At 42.8% G+C, this 20,465-nt stretch overlaps 1 protein-coding gene and 1 long non-coding RNA gene across 2 annotated transcripts in view; one reads left to right on the top strand and one right to left on the bottom strand.

Annotated features, from left to right (window-relative positions):
• The window catches only part of LOC147029163 (uncharacterized), a 2,343-nt gene extending 2,295 nt beyond the window's left edge, over positions 1–48 (bottom strand). Inside the window, exon 1 of the long non-coding RNA XR_015057846.1 lies at positions 1–48. This exon is cut by the window's left edge and continues 1,257 nt beyond it. This is a non-coding gene — a long non-coding RNA (uncharacterized LOC147029163).
• The window catches only part of LOC147029162 (uncharacterized), a 341,518-nt gene that overhangs the window by 295,152 nt on the left and 25,901 nt on the right, over positions 1–20,465 (top strand). The window contains exons 19-28 of the mRNA XM_085880090.1: positions 1,556–1,684; positions 2,279–2,410; positions 9,766–9,894; positions 10,209–10,337; positions 14,701–14,829; positions 15,075–15,203; positions 16,773–16,901; positions 17,116–17,244; positions 19,662–19,790; positions 20,073–20,204. Of these exons, the coding sequence (XP_085736216.1) occupies positions 1,556–1,684; positions 2,279–2,410; positions 9,766–9,894; positions 10,209–10,337; positions 14,701–14,829; positions 15,075–15,203; positions 16,773–16,901; positions 17,116–17,244; positions 19,662–19,790; positions 20,073–20,204 (1,296 nt within the window). The remainder of the gene's footprint in view (positions 1–1,555; positions 1,685–2,278; positions 2,411–9,765; positions 9,895–10,208; positions 10,338–14,700; positions 14,830–15,074; positions 15,204–16,772; positions 16,902–17,115; positions 17,245–19,661; positions 19,791–20,072; positions 20,205–20,465) is intronic.

The following is a 20,465-nucleotide window of genomic DNA, read 5'->3' as shown; positions in this document are numbered from 1 at the left end:
GTTCAATGAGTGAGCTAAACAATATGCATCGGTTATTTGATAAAGAGTGTCCCGAGGCTTAGACGTTTTAGATATTTCTTTAGAATCACCTTTAACAAATCTTTATCTTATTACATGGATTATTTGAAAAAAAAAAGTATCCCCAGGTTAAAAGGGGAGACAAATAAATATACCTTGGGATAAAAAGGGGGTTTATTTTTAAGGAAAAAAAATATGAATCGCTGAAAATCCCCCATTCATTTACATGGGGAAAAGTGAGCCAGAACCAGTATATTCACCCTACATATATATATATATATATATATATATATATATATATATATATATATATATATATATATATATAACCACAAATTATTCAGTCAATCCCGTCCAACGAAAATTTTTCACTTCGTCGATGTACCTCACCGAGAAACCTCAGGAGTCTTCACAGTTATAGAAAGGGAGAGAGGAGGACAGAGTCAGAGTGGGGGCAGAGAAGGGACAGAGTTGGGGATGGGGGTTGAGGCTTGGGGGAGGGGGTGTTCAGGATTTTGGTTGGGAGGAGGGGTTTAGGACTTGAAGAAGGAAGGAGGAGCCATGTGGTTTGGAAGAGGCAGGGGTTGAGGACTTGAAGAAGAAACGGGGGGGGGGGAGAAGGACAGAGAGTTAGAGTTGTGGGGGCAGAGAAGGGACAGAATTGGGAAAGGGGGTTGAGGTATGAGGAGGAGGGGGTTGACGACTTGAATAAGAGAGGGGGAGCTCGAGAACTATGGTTCAGAAGGGGGAGGATGGGTGGTTGGGGACTTGAAGAGGAAAGGGGGAGTTGAGGACAGAGAGTTAGGGTGGGGGGGGTAGACAGGGTACAGCGAGTTGGGAGGGGGGGTTGAGGACTTGTGGTGGGGAGGGGACTTGAAGACTTGTGCCTGGGAGGGGATGGGGGTTGAAGAATTGAAGTCACATTTTACTTTACGCAGAATTTCCACTTGTCTCTGTCATTATGCTGTCAAAGGACATTCCTGTCAAACTCCTTAAATATTCCACACTCAATTGGAAGTTCAATCCCTTACAACAGCCAAGAGGAATGGGGTTATCTGCTAGTTATTTATAAACATGTATTAAGTCTAATATGGTTTACTAGCGTGGACAGGATAGCCTAGAGACATGCACACTCACTTCTAAGCTGCCTAGCCTGGGTTTGAATCCCAAACCCAGCTATAAACTGTCATCCCAGTGTTTCACAGGCAGGGTGATTCATACATGTGTGAGCCATCCCTAGAATGGATGTCAAATGGCCGTCCCATCTGCCAGCCTTCGTTGTTGGAAGTTAAAGATCCCACGGTGTCCTTCACGAATAGTAGGCGAGCTATTGCCGGCACACTGAACAAATTATAAATTCCTGTCCCAACCTACAGGGGGTGTTGCCTCAGCAGCACAGCCATGCCCTCAGCCAATGATGGCCTCGTGCTGCATATTAACGAATAAAAAGAACATGATTAACTACCAATGTTTGAAAACACATTCTTTAAAACACATATCAAGATGGAATAATAATTGTGATCTTATCCTTGTCCAGCTTGTCCAGCAGGGTGGTTTGGACCAGCCTGCCTGAATCTGTGTCAATGCGGCCATGGCATACAATGTGATGCTATCAGTGGCTCATGTCTCTGTCCTTCAGGCCGATCAGGCACATCCTGCAATAAATGTAAGTATTCCACGGACTTCTGCAGACATCAACACCTTGGAACACATGTGTGGTCACTGGGCGAGCTTGTTTGATATCTTTACCTGAAGCTTATCCAAGGCAGAGTTAAATACAATAAAAACTGCAATTTTGATGAAGTGTCAGCAAGATCGGTGGTCTAATGGTGTACCATACCGGTGGTGTATCCAATACTCGGTGGTGTAATGGTTGGAGCCTCTCTTCTGACTTGGGATGTCTGGGAGGTCAGTGGTTCAAACTCCTGGCTGAGTCGTACCAAAGACTTTAAAAATGGTATGGAGTGTGTCTGTCTGTCTGTCTGTCTATCTATCTGTCTATCTCGTCTTTGGTATGTATCTATCTGTCAGTCTGTCTGTCTATCTATCTATCGCTCCAGATCTGTCCTATCTGTAAGATGCAAAATGTATACTGTTCAGCCTGGTGGAGGGATCTGCTCTTCTGAGTGCCATTCTAGTTTATTTTTGCAAAGCTATAGCTATCATTATAGAAGTAAGAATGTATGCAAGGATGGTATTGTGCAATGGCAGGGCCATGACAAAGTCATGCAATTATCAAACGTTCCTCCTTGTACTCCAGTGTGTCCTGCAGGGACGTGGGGTGCTGCCTGCACACAGCGCTGTACGTGCAAATTTACCATGGAAGCTTGTGATGCCACGACAGGACAATGTCTCTGCGAAGCTGGTTACACAGGCCTGCATTGCGATCAGGGTGAGTCAAACTGTGCATTCTTTGGTTTATTTTCATACCTCCTTTTTCTGATTGCTCTGAAAACATAGTAAATTGAAATGGGAATGAGTGGTGACATTCATTGGGTATTCTTATCAATGTACTCACTGCCACATCTGCGTGTGGACACCCGGACCCCGACATTCACGATTCCAACATTCGCGGGGTCTGCGTATTCGCGGTTGATAATTTGCGACATGCTCCAACATTCGCGCAAAATTGACCCGCGTATCCGCGGTTTTTTATGGCAATTTTTTTTGTTTCACAAGCAGCGAGCATAACACAGTTCCAAAACATATCTTCGACGAGCCACACACGAAGCAGCTGGATGTACGTACAGTACAATCCTGTACGTACGCAAAAACACACATCTTCCACGAGCTGCGTACATAACCTGCTTCCTGTACGTGTATTGGAGCTTCGCAGGGTAAACATTGTTTCGTGGGATTTCTCACTATGTGCACTTTAAACATACGGTACTCTACGTACTGTATTGGAGCTTTGTGGGATAATCATAGTTTCGTGGGATAAACATCGTTTTGAAGATGATCATCATCATCTTCACCATTTTGCAACGTTATGTGTGCTGCGTTTGTTTAATAAAAAATTGAAACGGTACATGATAATGTTGTTGTTGTTTTTGTTGTACGGTACGATATGGTTAAGAGACCTTAAAAAGCATTCTTCAATAAATTGGAAATGGTACCTTGTGTTGTTCTTTATTTTTAATTTGGAAGCATCTTTAATGAAACTATAATTGTGCATTCGTGGTCAAAAACATTTTAAACTTTAAAGACTTTCCCCTTTGAACCAAGAACCGCCGCAAACCGAGAGCGTCATCCCTCTTGTCCCCATTGTACCAATTCCCAGACTATGGTGGTGTTGCCACTTGCGGCCTTTTTCATGAACCAGGAACCTTCGCGAACCGATACCGTTATCCCCCATGTTTCCATTGTAACAATGACGAAACACATGGATTTTTCCATGGCACTCGCCGATTTTACCCCGACACTAATGGATTTTTCCCTGGCACTCGCTGATTTTACCGTGACACTCATGGATTTTTCCCTGGCACTCGCTGATTTTACCCCGACACTCATGGATTTTTCCCTGGCGTTCGCCGATTTTACCACGACACTCATGGATTTTTACCTGGCACTCGCTGATTTTACCCCGACACTCATGGATTTTTCCCTGGCGCTCGCCAATTTTAGCCCAACACTCATGGATTTTTCCCTGGCACTTGCTGATTTTACCCCGACATTCATGGATTTTTCCCTTGCGTTCACCGATTTTTTTTTCCCCGACACTCATGGATTTTTCCCAGGCACTCGCTGATTTTACCCCGACACTCATGGATTTTTCCCTGGCACTCGCCGATTTTACCCCGACACTCATGGATTTTTCCCAGGCACTCGCTGATTTTACCCCGACACTCATGGATTTTTCCCTGGCACTCGCCGATTTTACCCCGACACTCATGGATTTTTCCCTGGCACTCGCTGATTTTACCCCGACACTCATGGATTTTTCCCTGGCACTCGCTGATTTTACCCCGACACTCATGGATTTTTCCCTGGCATTCGCCGATTTTACCACGACACTCATGGATTTTTACCTGGCACTCGCTGATTTTACCCCGACACTCATGGATTTTTCCCTGGCGCTCGCCAATTTTAGCCCAACACTCATGGATTTTTCCCTGGCACTTGCTGATTTTACCCCGACATTCATGGATTTTTCCCTTGCGTTCACCGATTTTTTTTTCCCCGACACTCATGGATTTTTCCCAGGCACTCGCTGATTTTACCCCGACACTCATGGATTTTTCCCTGGCACTCGCCGATTTTACCCCGACACTCATGGATTTTTCCCTGGCACTCGCTGATTTTACCCCGACACTCATGGATTTTTCCCTGGCACTCGCTGATTTTACCCCGACACTCATGGATTTTTCCCTGGCGTTCGCCGATTTTACCACGACACTCATGGATTTTTACCTGGCACTCGCTGATTTTACCCCGACACTCATGGATTTTTCCCTGGCGCTCGCCAATTTTAGCCCAACACTCATGGATTTTTCCCTGGCACTTGCTGATTTTACCCCGACATTCATGGATTTTTCCCTTGCGTTCACCGATTTTTTTTTCCCCGACACTCATGGATTTTTCCCAGGCACTCGCTGATTTTACCCCGACACTCATGGATTTTTCCCTGGCACTCGCCGATTTTACCCCGACACTCATGGATTTTTCCCTGGCACTCGCTGATTTTACCCCGACACTCATGGATTTTTCCCTGGCGCTCGCCGATTTTACCTGACACTCATGGATTTTTACCTGGCACTCGGCGATTTTACCCCAACACTCATGGATTTTTCCCTGGCGCTCGCCGATTTTACCCTGACACTCATGGATTTTTTCCCTGGCACTCGGCGATTTTACCCCGACACTCATGGATTTTTTCCCTGGAACTCGGCGATTTTACCCCGACACTCATGGATTTTTCACTGGCACTCGGCGATTTTACCCTGACACTCATGGATTTTTCCCTGGCGCTCGCCGATTTTACCCCGACACTCATGGATTTTTTTATTTTTTACTCGGCGATTTTACCCCGACACTCATGGATTTTTTCCCTGGCACTCGGCGATTTTACCCCGACACTCATGGATTTTTCCCTGGCGCTCGCCGATTTTACCCCGACACTCATGGATTTTTTCCCTGGCGCTCGCCGATTTTACCCCGACACTCATGGATTTTTTCCCTGGTACTCGGCGATTTTACCCCGACACTCATGGATTTTTTTATTTTTTACTCGGCGATTTTACCCTGACACTCATGGATTTTTCCCTGGCGCTCGCCGATTTTACCCCGACACTCATGGATTTTTTTATTTTTTACTCGGCGATTTTACCCCGACACTCATGGATTTTTTCCCTGGTACTCGGCGATTTTACCCCGACACTCATGGATTTTTCCCTGGCACTCGCCGATTTTAGCCCGACACTCATGGATTTTTTTCCCTGGCGCTCGCCGATTTTACACCGAAACTCATGGATTTTTCACTGGCACTCGGCGATTTTACCCTGACATTCGGGGATGTTCATCTATTTCCACAGCATTTTCACGAGATTTTTCCTGACATTCGGATTTTTTTTGTGAGTAAGGAAATCCCTGGAACCTATCCCCCCCCATTTCCCATTGAAATAATGCTCCCACATTCGCGGTTTTGACATCCGCGGGGTTTTCCCGGAACATATCCCCCGCGAATGTTGGTGACCTGGTGTACTTTTGTGAATTTGTACGTCGAGCAAATGTAGGGGAGGTAGAGAAGCCGGCTACATGTCCCATGGATCCTGTTCCCGTTTTTCCAACCTCCAGTTTATTGTAAATTATTTCATACTCGTAGCAGCTCCTGGTGCTGCCTGAGAGGAGGGAGGTACCCGGAGCTGCCTGGCTGTGTGAGCTTTTCCCTGCAGTGATTTCAGAATGTGTTGGACATTGAAAAGCAATGGAGTTATTGGCCTCATGGTGGTTATCTTTTCCCAGCGGGCCAATGGTGGCACTGACCTCACATCCCAATATACACTTTATAGTGGCCTTTGTTTTTCCTTTGGTGATCTCAAAACGGATGGCAAGGCCCAATGTGTGGTAACTTTAAATCTTGCCCAGATTCTGAAGCACCGCCACCCATAATTTGAAGTCTCTCGGTGCTGCGGTTTGGCCTTGAAGATGAAAACATAAACACACAAACAAACATTCAAACACACAACCATCTGCTTGCATTCTTGATGCTGATTGCATCGTTACTGGACTGGGCCCAGCCAAGGAAAAACTACCACCTTTTCCTGTCAAATTAATCTCAGTGGTTCCATCACCATAATACCATGTGCTTTCATTTTAGATGAGGGGGCACCCTAGATTTTGCCTCAAATCCAATATGGCGGCCAATATCTAAAATGGCTGTCAAATGCCGTTCAGTTGTTCTTTTAAAATATTTCTTTGGCTTGGACATCTATTCTGTGTACCTGAAATCAGTTATTTTCCAACTACATGCTGGAACTATGTACAAGTAGCTCAGTTTGGAGTAAATTTGTACTCGATGACAAATCCAATATGTCCGCCATGTCTTCAAATGGGCACCAAAAGTCCAAAAATTGAACATCTGCTGTTTTTAATTGTCCAGAACCGGGTTGTATGCCATAAAATGGGGATTGAGAGTCGCTAGTTACCAGAACTAGGCAAAGTGAATTTGATTTTAGAGTTATTCTTCCTGATAACTAAGATTTTGTGTTTTTTTTTTATTTTTAATGATCTTTTATGAAATCTAATACGATCTTCAAATAACATAAAAACCTATTGTGATTGTTTTTGTCACATAAATTTTACTGAATGCATCAAATATGAAGTTACGTACCATTTATTTCATTCTGGAGAACATTCACAAGATCTTGATGACAATTTACATGTTAAATAAAGATAACTCATGATGGGTAATAAATGTTCTGCAATATTAAGTCAAGTCAAGGCAAGATCAGCCTAAGAATCTCTCATTCAAGTCAAGAAATAGTCATGAAATATTTTAATCACTGATCTCAAAATTTTTGTCATTTTGGTTTTCTGATGAATCGAAACCATCTGGAATATCAGAAAGGACCAAAATCTGGTGTTACAGACTGTCGCTGTCATGTTGTGAACATTCGTCCTCCTCTAGGTAGTCCACTCCCAGGTCCTCCGTGTGACTGGAGCCTATCCTCCTCTTCTTCTTTGGGTACGATGCTGACGAACTCATTTCCTCGTCTGCATTGTCATCCACATCTCCTCTGTAATAAGATTCGTTTTGCTGTATCCGGTAGATCCTGTTGATCAAATATATCATTGAGCATTGATTGATGTGCAATACTAAGGACCAATAAACAAACGAAGAAAGAATAATCACAAAAAAGTTCGACACATTCAAACGAATACAATTGCGTTTTGCCAGAACCTGGTTTTGACGTTAACTTGCTGCAGTGAGATCTATCAAGTTGTCCAGGGAGATCTTCTGCATCGAAAGGTCATTTTGCAGGTTCCCTCTGTGAAAAATCATGGGATTGACGCAAGTCGAGTGCACAACGATCTGCCTACCACACATGAAAACCGATGGAATCACCAATTTCCTGTTCCAGCCACTGCTTTTCCTTTTTTGACGTATTACTGATTTGTGAATCATCGAGGTCATGGTCCCAGCTCATCTCCGTTGTATCCCCCAGCAATTCTGTCATCAGATTGGCCTCCTTATCCTTGATAACTTTGCAGGCAAACAACTTGAGAAACCTTTCTGTAACTTTACGATATTTGCTCTTCATTCTCATTGTCATCCATGGTAGGTGTCCTGCGATCATAAACTCTTTCAGAGAGACATCGTGAGAGTGTGAAATTTCTCAGGGTTGAAAGACGTGTTCCAAGTGTTTGACCAGCTTGTGATTGTGATCAGCAAAGAGATAAAGAGGATTTTCCAGAGTCGGAAAGAACATTGATGAAAACCAGAAAAAATATCAGGGCCCAGAACGCTGCCTTAAGGAATTCTAGCCTGGACCGGGAGAGGGGGTGAGAGAAAGCCATTAAGAGCCACGTGTTATCTGCGACAGGAGAGGCAGTGCACGAGCCTTGAGTGGAGATTGCCTTGGAGACAAGGATATTTGGGAATTGGTGGCCATGTTAAATTTGTGGAGAAAAACTAATTTAAAAAAAAAGAACTTTATTTTCCTCATGACTGGTACTGTAAGCAATATAAAAAAACATTTGGAGACATAGAAGAAGGAAATGTAAGGCTTCCATGCGGACATTTGACATTATGGCGGCCATATTGGATTTGTGATCGAGTGCAAAAATTCTCCAAAATGAGCTATTTGTTCATGGTTCCAGCATATGATTGGCAAATAACTGATTTCAGGCACACACAAGAGATATCCAAACTGAACAAATACTTGGAAAATCGAAATTAAAGGCATTTGGTGGCCATATTGGATTTTGGCTGCTGGATTGGATTTGAGGCAAAATCCAGGGTGGCTCCTCTGTTGGATTAAAATCAAAGGGGCGTCGGGTGACAGATCTGCTGAGATAACTTTGACAGGAAAAGGTGGTCGTTTTTCCTTGGCTGGGTCCTGTTCATGCTGGGAGCACAGCTCTGTCTTAGATGCAGTGCTTGACCAGAACTGCGTCAAAATGGCTGACTTGGTCAATTTTTGGAAAAATCGCATAAATTCCTTCAAAAAAAATCATCCTCTCCAGGACCCACCAGTTAGAATGCTACCAAATTTGGGTGACAACATTAGAGCAGGGTTGTGATGTTAAATTGTGGAGGTCATGCCGATCACTTGACCAGAAGTGTGTCAGAATGGCCGACCATCAATTTTTGGGAAAATCGCCTAAATTCCTTCAAAAAAATCTTCCTCTCCAGGACCCACCAGTCAGAATGTTACCAAATTTGGATTACAACATTGGGCCAGGGCCCAGACAAGTCCGGTGGTCCTGTTTTTATTATTCCCCATGATTGTACATCTCCCTCAGGGCAAACTCGCTGTCCCCAAGGGATGTTTAGCTCCACAACCCACAGAAAGACATTCGGTTGCACGAGGCGTGCTTTGGTCGGCAGTTAGAAGAGGCAGTGGGAAAGGTGAGACAGGGACGGACAGGAAAACACTGGAACCTGTGTTGTGGCATGTGTCTCCGAGGAGGAGACAGACAAACATTGAGGCATGGTTTGGGTGTCAATGACAGATGATGAGAGCTCTCTTGTTGGACTTTGACATCGCATGCAAGTTTTCCTCTCCAGTCCTTGGTGAGCTAGCAAGGAGGCTGCCATGATTGTGCTGGAAGGGGTTTAATTTAATTAAATTGTTTATCCTATCCTCTGTGATTTTGTTTGAACCCTGCCAACCATCAAACCTCCATTTGAACAGATTAGTGTCTCCAGCTGGGAATGGGTTTCCTGGGATTCAATAAGTATGTGTTTTGTGCATCCTTCCATGGAGGCTCATTGGATTTGTAACTTGTGTTAACTTTGTTGCTTATTATTATTATTATTATTTTTATTTATCCTGATGTCATAAGTTAATCATTGTCAACTTTGAAATGGTTAAGATGCGTGAGTTTACCATCTGCTTCCATCATTGGTCGTGTCAGCTTGGGACAGCCATTGGTTTTTAGGCACAAATACAATCTTCCCACCAATGGTTTTAAAATTCAGCCATTCATGGAACTCTTGGGGCAATTACACCCAGCACAGCCATGGTCCACTAAGACACGGCCACATGAGAATATATCCACTTGTGAGACGAGTTGTGTCCACAGTTTGTGAACATGGCTGGTTCGGACCAAGCTGCACATTGCCTTGCCCGTGTCAGAATGGTGCAGCTTGCGATCATGTGAGTGGTTCGTGCAATTGCACTGGAGGCTGGACCGGCATGTTTTGTGAAACCCGTGAGTCTTTCATTCCTTTTTTGATGAGAAAGTTGAATATGTTGAAATACATTTGATTTAATACCTGAACACTATTTTTTTTTCCACACTAAGCCCACCATTTCTGCTTATTACAGTACAAATCTCAAACCCACCAAGCAAACATTTCCATGAACCATAAAAAAAAACCACAAAACTTTTGTTTATCTGTCCTGTTCAATGATGATCTCCTCCAACAAGACACCCATCAAATGTTGTTTGTCATGGTAAAGTATACAAAAGCAGTGAGAATCAACAGTTACTAAACTCTCCATTGTACCCTGCATTTCACACAGCCTGCCCTCATGGGTATTTTGGTCTGGAGTGCCAGCATTCCTGTACCTGTGGATCAGCAGCGCAATGTGACTACGTGTCTGGCATGTGTCGGTGTTTCCCAGGATGGACAGGGACTGCTTGCAAAGAGCGTATGTTAAACCAAAATGAAGTCGAGCTGATGTTAATACTTGTGTTGATGGCATAATATATATGTATATATGTATATATATATTGATTTGTTAGGATCATCACTTGTTGAGTGATGTCTTGATGAATGGACAGTCATCAAATGGCATGACTATATATATATATATATATATAGTTGAATTTTCTGTCTATGTGTCCATCAATATAGTCGGCCCCAATGGTAGTCACCCCATCATATTGCACACTGTTGGAATCCTCTTGCCCATCCACACAAGGTGTGGGTACCTCTGCTTGTCCTTAATATAACGGATTCTGCTCCAGTTGTTTTTGGCTTCATGCCCTGGGTATGGTAGACACATAATTGGTACCATATGTATGGTAAATTTTGTTTGTCAGCCCTGATAATGATAACGATCAACCCCATGGAGACCACCACCCATATAAGCGAGTGTTTATGTTGAGAAATCAGAGATAGGAAAAGGATTCCAGTATGGAATCACAGCTTCTTCCACTCTAGTGCATCGAAGTGAGTGACACGGAGCGTGGCCACATCTGTGTGCGGGAATTGAACTACTATTCTGCTATATCTAAACGTAGCATGTTTCACATGCAGCAGCATCTTTGTTTTGACTTCTTCCTGATCGGATGCCAGATCCTTATTTACCTGAAACTTGCCTTGAGTGATGTGTACTGCTTTTTCCCCATCCTGGATACTGGCTCTGACTACCAACAGATGACCAAACTCTCACTTTATCTGACCCGTTTGACACCAACTCTGAGAAAGGAAGGAACCCAGACTTTCCTTATTTCTTTGATTTTTCGGTGTATTTGGTCCATCAACTTGGGATCGGTGATGTTGAGCTTTTAATGTGGACTTCAAGTGCAGATGTTGTTCCTTCCTTGCTTCTTTCTGAAGATTTGATGGATTACTCTCTGAATTGGCTAAATACCACACCCCCTATGTTGCATTCTCAGTTTCCCAATGGTTCTATTACAATACGTTAGTGCTTCATTGACAGTTCCTCAAAAGTCACCAGACTGCCAGTTTTGAACATCTACAAGATTATCATGCTACCGATAATATATAGGTCGTGGACAAAAAAAAGCAATGAAAACAACAGGGTACACGGGCCGTACAACATATCTGCAAAGTGTGGGGCCGCCACACATTCTTGACAGGTGTGTGAAATGTGCAAATCTCTTCCCAGAAATCCTCTCGTCATATATATATATATATATATATATATATATATATATATATATATATATATATATATATATATATATATATATATATATATATATAATCATGCTCAAGTCCGGTATTGAGAGCCAGCATGGGTGCAAGAGGAGACCTCAGTGATGTCAAATGGGGTGTAATTGTTGGTGTGCATTTGGCAGATAATTCAAAGATAAAGGCTGCGAAATTAATAACATGTTAGAAGGAAATGTCTCAAAGGTGATGTCAGATGCAACCTGGGAAAAATAAGGAAAGATGTCATCATCGAAGGGAAACGGTGGGCGGAAGCACATACTCAACAAGCGTGATGCACGGGCATTAGTCGGAACTGCGGGACGAAACAGTAGAGCAATGGCAGACAAACTGTGCAGAGTTCAACGTGGTCGTGAGCATTTTGTATCGTCAAAAACATTCACAAGGGAACTTCACAAGGTGATATACCATCGCCGGGTTGCTACGCACAAACCACTCAGAACATCTGGCAGCATGCGTTTGTGAGTCCTGTAGTGCAAGGAGCATTGGCAACATCCTGCTGAGCAGGGAGGAATGTGATACGGTGTGATGAGTCATCCACCACCGTGTTCTCGATGAATGGACGTGCGCACATGCGGCGACAGCCCAGAGAGCTCTACCGTTGTTAGTCCATGCCCCACAAAGTGGGAGACGGAGTTTTGCAATAACTTCTGTGTGTCTTTGTTGTTGATTGTTATCTCCACAATTTGGTTTCAGAAAGTGGAACGTAATTCTCCCAGGAATCAAAGTATCCACCTTAGTTACGGTGAAGGATCGTGATTCATGGCCAAAGTTGTGAAGTTGTGTTGTTCTCAGAGTTTTGTTCTGAAGGCTCTTTTCAGGATCATCATTGAGCCCGGGACAGCCTCAAACTGTAGTTTGTTTGTGCTAATATTCCTAGGTATGGTTCTTCTTCATCATTTCTGTTGTTCCAATTATCACTGGTACAATTTTGGTACACTTCAGCTTCCAGGATCTTTTCACTTCATTCTTGATGTCTTGATATTTGGTCATTTTCTTGATTTCCATGTCACTTCGACCAAAATCACTGGGGACTGAAACCTAAATTAACAATGCCTTCTTCTCCTTTTTGTATCTGAGTAATATGTCTGGTCGCAGTGCTTTGTTTTCTATGTTTACACTGGATGGGATCATCTGGTCGTACGTGAGCAATTTCGTCCTTGTTTTCAATGATTGCTTTTGGTTCGTGTTTCAATGAGTTTTGTAGACCTGGGATATTGAAATTTCTGTAAATGTGCCAGTGTATTACTCTACTCACCTTGTTGTGCCTTTGTGTGTACAGCTGTTCTGACACGAGTTTTTTTTATTTTTTCCATCCTGATGGGAGATGGCTCATGCTTTCTGTTTCTTCCTTGCAGAACCTACACCTGTCCGATTGGCTCAGTCCTGCCATTTTTTTGAAAGCCATTCCTGTCGTGTCCTTGGTCTTGGGCATTTATGATGATTCGTTCTCCGTACCAATTGAGCTGACCTCTTCTTATCCATTCCAATGATCCTTCTTTGTCTATCCCCAATCTGTCAAGCTCTTTTTTTTGATATATTTCCTTGCTTCTTTGTCTTTCCTCCAGTTGTCACTATATATCTGTTGGTATTTCATCTTGTATTTTTCTTTTGTCTTTTTCGCAATTGTTTGGCCTGTATTTGTTGCTGTTTTGGTTTGGTGCGTGACATCTTCTATTCACACCTGTTTTTGAGAGTTTTTTTGCAAGGTGAGTGAGAGATACCTTTTCTGCTTTGTTGTGTTCATGCTTGTGTACAAATTGTATTCGGTAGTCTGTTGAGCTTTTCACATACTCTGCCAATCCTACAGTCGTCGCTCTGTGCACTTGATCGGGTTCCATCAGGCCGCCACCTCCTTCTTTCTCGGCAGGTACATTTTCGAGAATTTTGTGGATGGTGAGGAGTTTCCTTGTTCTGATATCTAGTTTTCTGATTTCTACTTGTGGCCAGTTTACCATTCCGCAGCTGTACTGGAACACTGGTACTGCTAGTTGGTTTACGGTTTTGATTTTGTTCCTTGGAGAAAGGTATATTTTCAGGATCAGCCTCGTTCTTTGCAGGTGTTCCTTGGTAATTGTTTTCCACTTTCTTTCTTGACATAATTGGTGGCCCTCTTCCACTCCAAGGTATTTGTAGGATGCTTTGTTGTCTTGCTCCTGTATTGTTGTATCGAGGTCAAGTTTTATCTTGTCCGCTTTTGTTGGTCTACCTCGTACGAATGTGCACTTGGCACACTTATCTCGGCCAAATTCCATCTCAATGTCGTCAGAATACCATTTCACTAATTTCAGATGTTCTGCCAATTTTTCGTCATTCAGTGCAATGAGTTTGAAATCATCAATGTACAGGACATGTGTCACCTTTCTTGTTTCTTTGGATGTTCTTTTATTGGTTGTTGGCTTGTATCCATATACTTGCTCATTGATGAGGTTACTTGGTGGATCCAGAGCCAGGCAAAACAGGAAGGGCAGGGGGGAGGCTGTCTCTTTGGAAGATCCTGCGTCTTATCTTCACTCCTGGTATTTCGATCTTTCCTTCCGAGTGCTGCGGGATTGGTGTGGTATTCCATAGATCCATGGCTTTCTCAATCAGGTTGACCATTTGGGAATTTAACTAAGTTATTAATTTGTTTTCTCCATATTCTCATAATAACGCCATGTTGAAAATTTGATGACAAAAGTTCAAATGGTAAACAGGTTACGGCCCGGACCAACACACAGACAGACGCACAGACAGACAGACACACACACACACACACACACACGTGATTGCAAAACCCCGCCTTCCGTTGTGTGGGGGACGGGATAAATATCAACAGCCTCTGCCACATTTATTTATCAATTCAAAAATAAGTTCACCAAGAGCAGAGGAATAATGATATAACTATAAACTGGCTTTCTCCAGGTCACCCAGCCATCCCACTGTTGTGTTGTGGTCAGATAAATGTGGGTTAGTTAGTAGTGGAGAAACAACACTTGTGACAGTTATCTTCATGGGAATCAAACTGTACTTTCAAACACAAGCTTGTAAGCTAGACATCATATCCATGTTCGATCTTAAACCCAGGTTGTACATTTGTCTGTCCACCTCAGCTTGTCCAAATGGCACGTATGGTGAAGAGTGCAACAAAATTTGTGAATGCCAAAATGAGGCATCATGTGATCCTGTAACAGGCCATTGTACCTGCGGCCCAGGTTGGACCGGCTCCAGCTGCCAGCAAGGTGGGTGAGTGTCAAGGGTAAGTTACAATTCCTTCCTGCTTACGTTAACATTATCACTTAGGTCAGGCATGGTAGGTAACAGCTTGTTTTTTGTCTTCCGATGCCACACTTACTTCATGCACCTGCATTGTTTGCTGAGTAAATTTGAAACTATGAGCTGTACTTTAACAGGCTTATCAAAGTTGAGGTTAACAACAAAATGCTTCAGCACAACTCAAGATTGTCAACACATTTCCTCCCTGCAGCATGTCCTCCTGGCTTCTTCGGCCCCATGTGCCTTCAGACCTGCAGTTGCCTCCACAGCACTACCTGCGATCCTATGACCGGCCACTGCCTCTGCCAACCTGGCTGGACTGGACTCATTTGTGACATTGGTAAAAAAAAAAAAAAAATTGATTTTGAAACGCTCGTTCTTGAAAAGTTGCACTGGAAAATGAGCAATGAAGTTTTGGTGCTGCGGTCATGTTAATATATCGTGAGCACGGGCATGCCACGTGAAAAGCGTGGTTAAGCGATTGGTTCAATTCTTTCTGTCTGTCTGTTTGTCGGTCTGTCCTTCTGTCCACCAACGTTCGTTTGTGATCGAGGAACAACTTGATTTCAATTCAATGTTGTATTTTGAACATAAATCGGAAAACGTACGTGCAGTGTACAGTACTTTGGATTTAAATTGGACCCAATTGTGCGTGCGCTGAGAAAAGTGAGGTTATTATGTTTTTCACTCTGTCTGTTTGTCTGTCTGTCTGTCTGTCTGTCTGTCTGTCTGTCTGGCAGTCAGGCAAAATTGAAAATCATTCCAAACAGGAAACTTACTATTTTTAAGGACGTCATAAAGATCGCAAACAACAGGCATGAAGAACGAATGTAACGTGAAAAATACTATGGTGTAAAAGACACTGGGGCAAACGACAGTAAACTCCAGAAATTTTTAACCTTCGCCGCCGAAGGTGGATGGAGGTTATGTTTCCGGGTTGTCCATCCAGCTGTCCGTCCATCCGTGCGTCCGTGAGAGGTTTTCATTTCCACGATAACTTAAGAACAGCTGAACGGATCAAAGTCAAACTTGGTGCAAGTATGTGTCAACTGATTAGATTATGGGGTCAAGATGTCAAAGGTCAGAGGTCCCATTAGGTGAAAATTGTGTGATCGCGATGATAACTTGTGAACCGGTGTTTGCTTAATGGTGAGGGTGGTGGGCTTGGGATCCGAGGATCCTGAGTTCAAATCCCACTGACATGTTGAATTAATACCAGGTGGGGTTGACTCTGCCTGTCATCCTTCCGAGGTCAGTAAAATGAGTTCCAGTGTGCTGGTATCCTGCGTCAAAGTGGCGACCTATCCAGGATTTTGCCCAATAGCCCAGGAGACTGCTTAGGCAGCACCAATGCTCTGCATGGAGTATGGTCCCAATGGATGGATGGATGGGGGAACCAGTGATGGGATTTTGACCAAACTTGGTGGAAGTATATATGATGATGCAAATATGAGCTGATGATATTTTGCCATCAAGAGGTCAAATGTCAGAGGTCACGCCAGGTAAAAATGTGATACTTGAGAACAGTTGAAGGGATTTAAATCAAATTTGGTACAAGTATGTTTAATGATGTCATGAGAAACTGATTCGATTTCTGCATCAAGATGTCAAAAGTCAGAGGTTATGTTTAGGTAATTTATCTTGATTGTTCACCTTTATTGAACTTTATTCAAATCTTTATTTTATTTCAATTGAATTATATATTTGAACACTGGAGAACACTAATTGCCTTTTTGACGCTTTCAAAACCCTTGCATTTAGCAGTACAAAGGGCAAAATATTCCTGCATTTTACGTCATCTCGACCAATCAAGTTTTTCCGTTCGTAGACCCCGTCCATGTCCTTGTTTCTCAAGACAGCACGGCGTAATGGATTCTCTGAACGTTGTAGTTTCCCATGTTTCATGCAGAGTGTGAGCACGGAAAGTTTGGCACTGATTGCCAACAGACTTGCCACTGCCTGAACGATGCTTGGTGTGACCAAAAGACTGGCCGATGTTTGTGCACTGCAGGATGGACAGGAGAGGACTGCGGCCAATGTGAGTAACTGATTCACTACCCGATTGTTAACCTTCTGGAGATAAAATTGCTGTTTTTTTATTTTGGTGCCACGAGTTTGTTCAAACAACCTTCAAAATTGTCACTGATTTTGCTGACTGTTGTGAACTTTTTCCTTTGTGCTCTGCCCTGGTCGTGTTACAAAGTGCAGAACAAAGTAAAAACTTTGTGACATTTTCTCTCTGTTTGATACAGCGTGTCATGATGGGTGGTATGGCCCTGAGTGCAACCTACCTTGTGTGTGTGATCATGCCACGAGCTGCCACCATGTCAAGGGTGCTTGCAAGTGCACAGCAGGTTGGCGTGGGCATCACTGCGACAAGCGTGAGTCGCTCTATGTGAGCAACTTTCCTGTCATTTTAATTAACAATCTATGCTGCTCTTTCCATGTTAAACTGCACTTTTGTTTCAGAATGTTTTAGGTCCAGCATGGTGTAGTTACCAGGTGGGTTTGAGGGTAGAGGAGTAGCGGCTGAAACCCGAATCCTATCCAGGTTCCTCCTGATGACTCCATCTTTGCTTTTTACTTCTTCGGGTTCCTTCTTGGTCTTCCTTTTCATTCCTGATACTTATCTTTTGTAATTTGTATGTTCTCTATTAAAGAAATGTATTTGTCCAATTTGACTGGCAGGATGGCCTACAGATATGAACACTCCCTTCTAAGCTGGCAAGCCTGGGTTCGTATCTTGGCCCAGATATATACTGTCATCCCGATGATTCACAGGCAGGGAGATTCATGAATGTGTGTGCCTTCCCTCGGATGACGTTCAGGATTTGAAGAGGTTGAATAGAATAAAGATGGACAAATTCACAGAGGAGGTGGATGTGAGAACAAGCTCGAGGGGAAGATTGCTCAGGAAGAGGAAAAGAGGTCGTTAATGGCTGAGATGGAAAGATTTTTGAAGAGGGATATTATTAAGGTGGTGGTGGTGACAGTTGGCTTGGAATAGAGGGCAGTGGAGGGGTATTGTACAACATATGGAGCAGCAGCAACTTGGTACCATGAGGCCTCACCACTCCTGAAGGGTAATGAGGAAGAAGAAAAAGATACACTTTACCACCTCCACTTAGCCTGGTGTTGGCTTAGCAGTTAAGATGGCTGGCTTGGGAACTAAGAGTTCTAACTTCTAAGCTCCCAGTTTACTGTTGAAGCAACACCAGGTGGGGTTGACTCGGCCTGTTATCCTTCTGAGGTCAGCAAAATGAATACCAGTGTATTGGGGTAATAACCATTCAGAGTAACCTGTGTTGGAGTGATGACCTGTCCAGGACTGTATTCCTTGCCAATGAAACTGCCTCGGTAACCCGATGTGCCTCCACATGTATAATTGTTATTATTACCACCCCCACGACCAACATACCCCTTGAATTATGTTTTCATTCAAATCCACTTTGTTTTCTTTTTTTTGGTTACAAAGTCGAGGCTTGCAGAAGAGCTAAAACACTGAATGGATCAGGACACAACAGAACAAAAATAATAGTATAGAGAGGGGGGATATGCCAACAGTCGAATTGAAGGACAAGATAGATGGACCACTTGGACAAATAAAGGATGTGGGGAGGAATAAGGGATGTGGGAGGATGCACGGGGTGCACAAGATTGATGCAGAAGCAAACTCTCAGGAAAGAACAAATGGAAATTTGGGAGGAGAAGGGCTTGTGGAGGGTTAATGGGGGTAGAAAGTATCATGGTTTTGGGTGGGGGATGATCTGAGATGGTGGTGAACAGTTGTCTTGAAGACCTGGAAGGAAGAATGGCATTGAAAAGGATGTGGAAGGTGATTCCACAGGCCAGAAAAAAAAAAGGAATGAATTAGTGCAGGTGAGTAGTGATCCTGGATATTGGGAGTTTCTCCAGAAGGGAGTTGCTGGTGGATCTTGTGAGCCTGCAGAAACCTGGATAAAGCACGGAAAGAGTCGAGGATGTAAAAAACAGAAAGGAGGCGCTGCAAGATAGAGTGACCACTGACCTCTCTGTGATGGGAACGTGAGATCGGCCCATAGACTCGGCTTCATCACGGGAGATCTCCACTACCTCCGTATTTATTGATTTATTTATCTCCACGACCGACATATTCATTTATTAATTTAAATATGAAACAAATAAATAAATAAATAAATATGTACCATCTTCGCTGCTACCTGCATATTTATTTATTTAAATGTTAAATCTACATCTACCATTTTTAAGGTGCAGTTGGGAGCGGTGTCTTCAATGAGGAATTGCATCTTTGATATTATTATTACTTGTAGGGATCTTCTCAGTCTATGAAGATGATTAACACAAGGAATATGCAACAGACAATGGCCACTGGTTTAGAACCACTAAACCAAATAAAAAACCAAATTTCTAAACCATTCCCAGGATATCAACACAAATTTGTGATGAGACTCCCTAAGGATTTTGACCTGCTACGTGTATCTTTTGGTGGTAAATAATGGGTTGACAGATAAATCCTTATCTTCAAGGTAATTTTTTTTAATTCACATTTCGAAATAACAGATAACACTGTCTTCAAATATCACGACAAAGGGAAAAGTTATATTTCATGAAGAAAGACCAATTCTGGACTGAGTTGAGCCAGGCTGATGCACACCATTCCAGCCTATTTATTAAGAGGTAAAAGCATGGATTTTTTGAGCTGGCATAGCGGACATGAGACGTTCAAAGTAAATTTCAACATCAAAATGAGCAAGTGAATAAATGAATGAACGATTGTACTTGTATTCGTCCCTTTCAGCATGCCTACCAGGTACTTATGGAGAGAATTGCTCTTTGACCTGTTCCTGCTCCACTGACACCCCCTGCCATGGAGTCACTGGCCATTGTGGATGTCCTCCTGGCTTCATAGGGATGAGCTGTGAGCAAAGTAAGGTCTTTCGTTCAGATATGATGCTGCTGGTTTACACACAAAATTCTGTTTTGAAATGTTGGGTTCAGTAACTATCATTGGTAATATTTTTTTGGAATACTAAATATATGGTCCTTGCAAATTGAAGAAATAACAGAACTTCTGATGAATTTGCAGTATTATTAATCTGTTATAATGAATTGCCATTGTTTCGTAGAGTGCTTACTTTGAAATACTTTACCGATCTGAATGAGCAAAACCTTAAAGAATGTTTCCTGCATGGATATTTGATCTCAACAGCCTGTCCACCTGGTACTTATGGCCAGGATTGCAATGCCTTTTGCCATTGTACTTCATTACGAGAGCAATGCCACCCAGTGACTGGTCACTGTTCCTGTCTTCCTGGTTTTCATGGTGATGGCTGCAAACTACGTGAGTCACTTTCATCTCGACTGATATAATTGTGTGTGTGTGTGTGTGTGTGTGTGTGTGTGTGTGTGTGTGTGTGTGTGTGTGTGTGTGTGTGTGTTTGCATGCATCTGCCCTCCAGGTCATATATATATATATATATATATATATATATATATATATATATATATATATATATATATATATATATATATATATACACGTTTTTTTTTACAAATACACTACCGGTCAAAAGTTTTAGAACACCCCCATTTTTCAGTTTTT

This window comes from Eptatretus burgeri, chromosome 4 (genome assembly GCF_056783735.1).
Source record: "Eptatretus burgeri isolate ZD-2024b chromosome 4, Ebu_testis_v1, whole genome shotgun sequence".
Classification (NCBI taxonomy): Eukaryota; Metazoa; Chordata; class Myxini; order Myxiniformes; family Myxinidae; genus Eptatretus; species Eptatretus burgeri.
The sequence above is the reverse complement of the archived record's forward strand: the minus strand, read 5'-3'. Positions and strand labels throughout refer to the sequence as shown.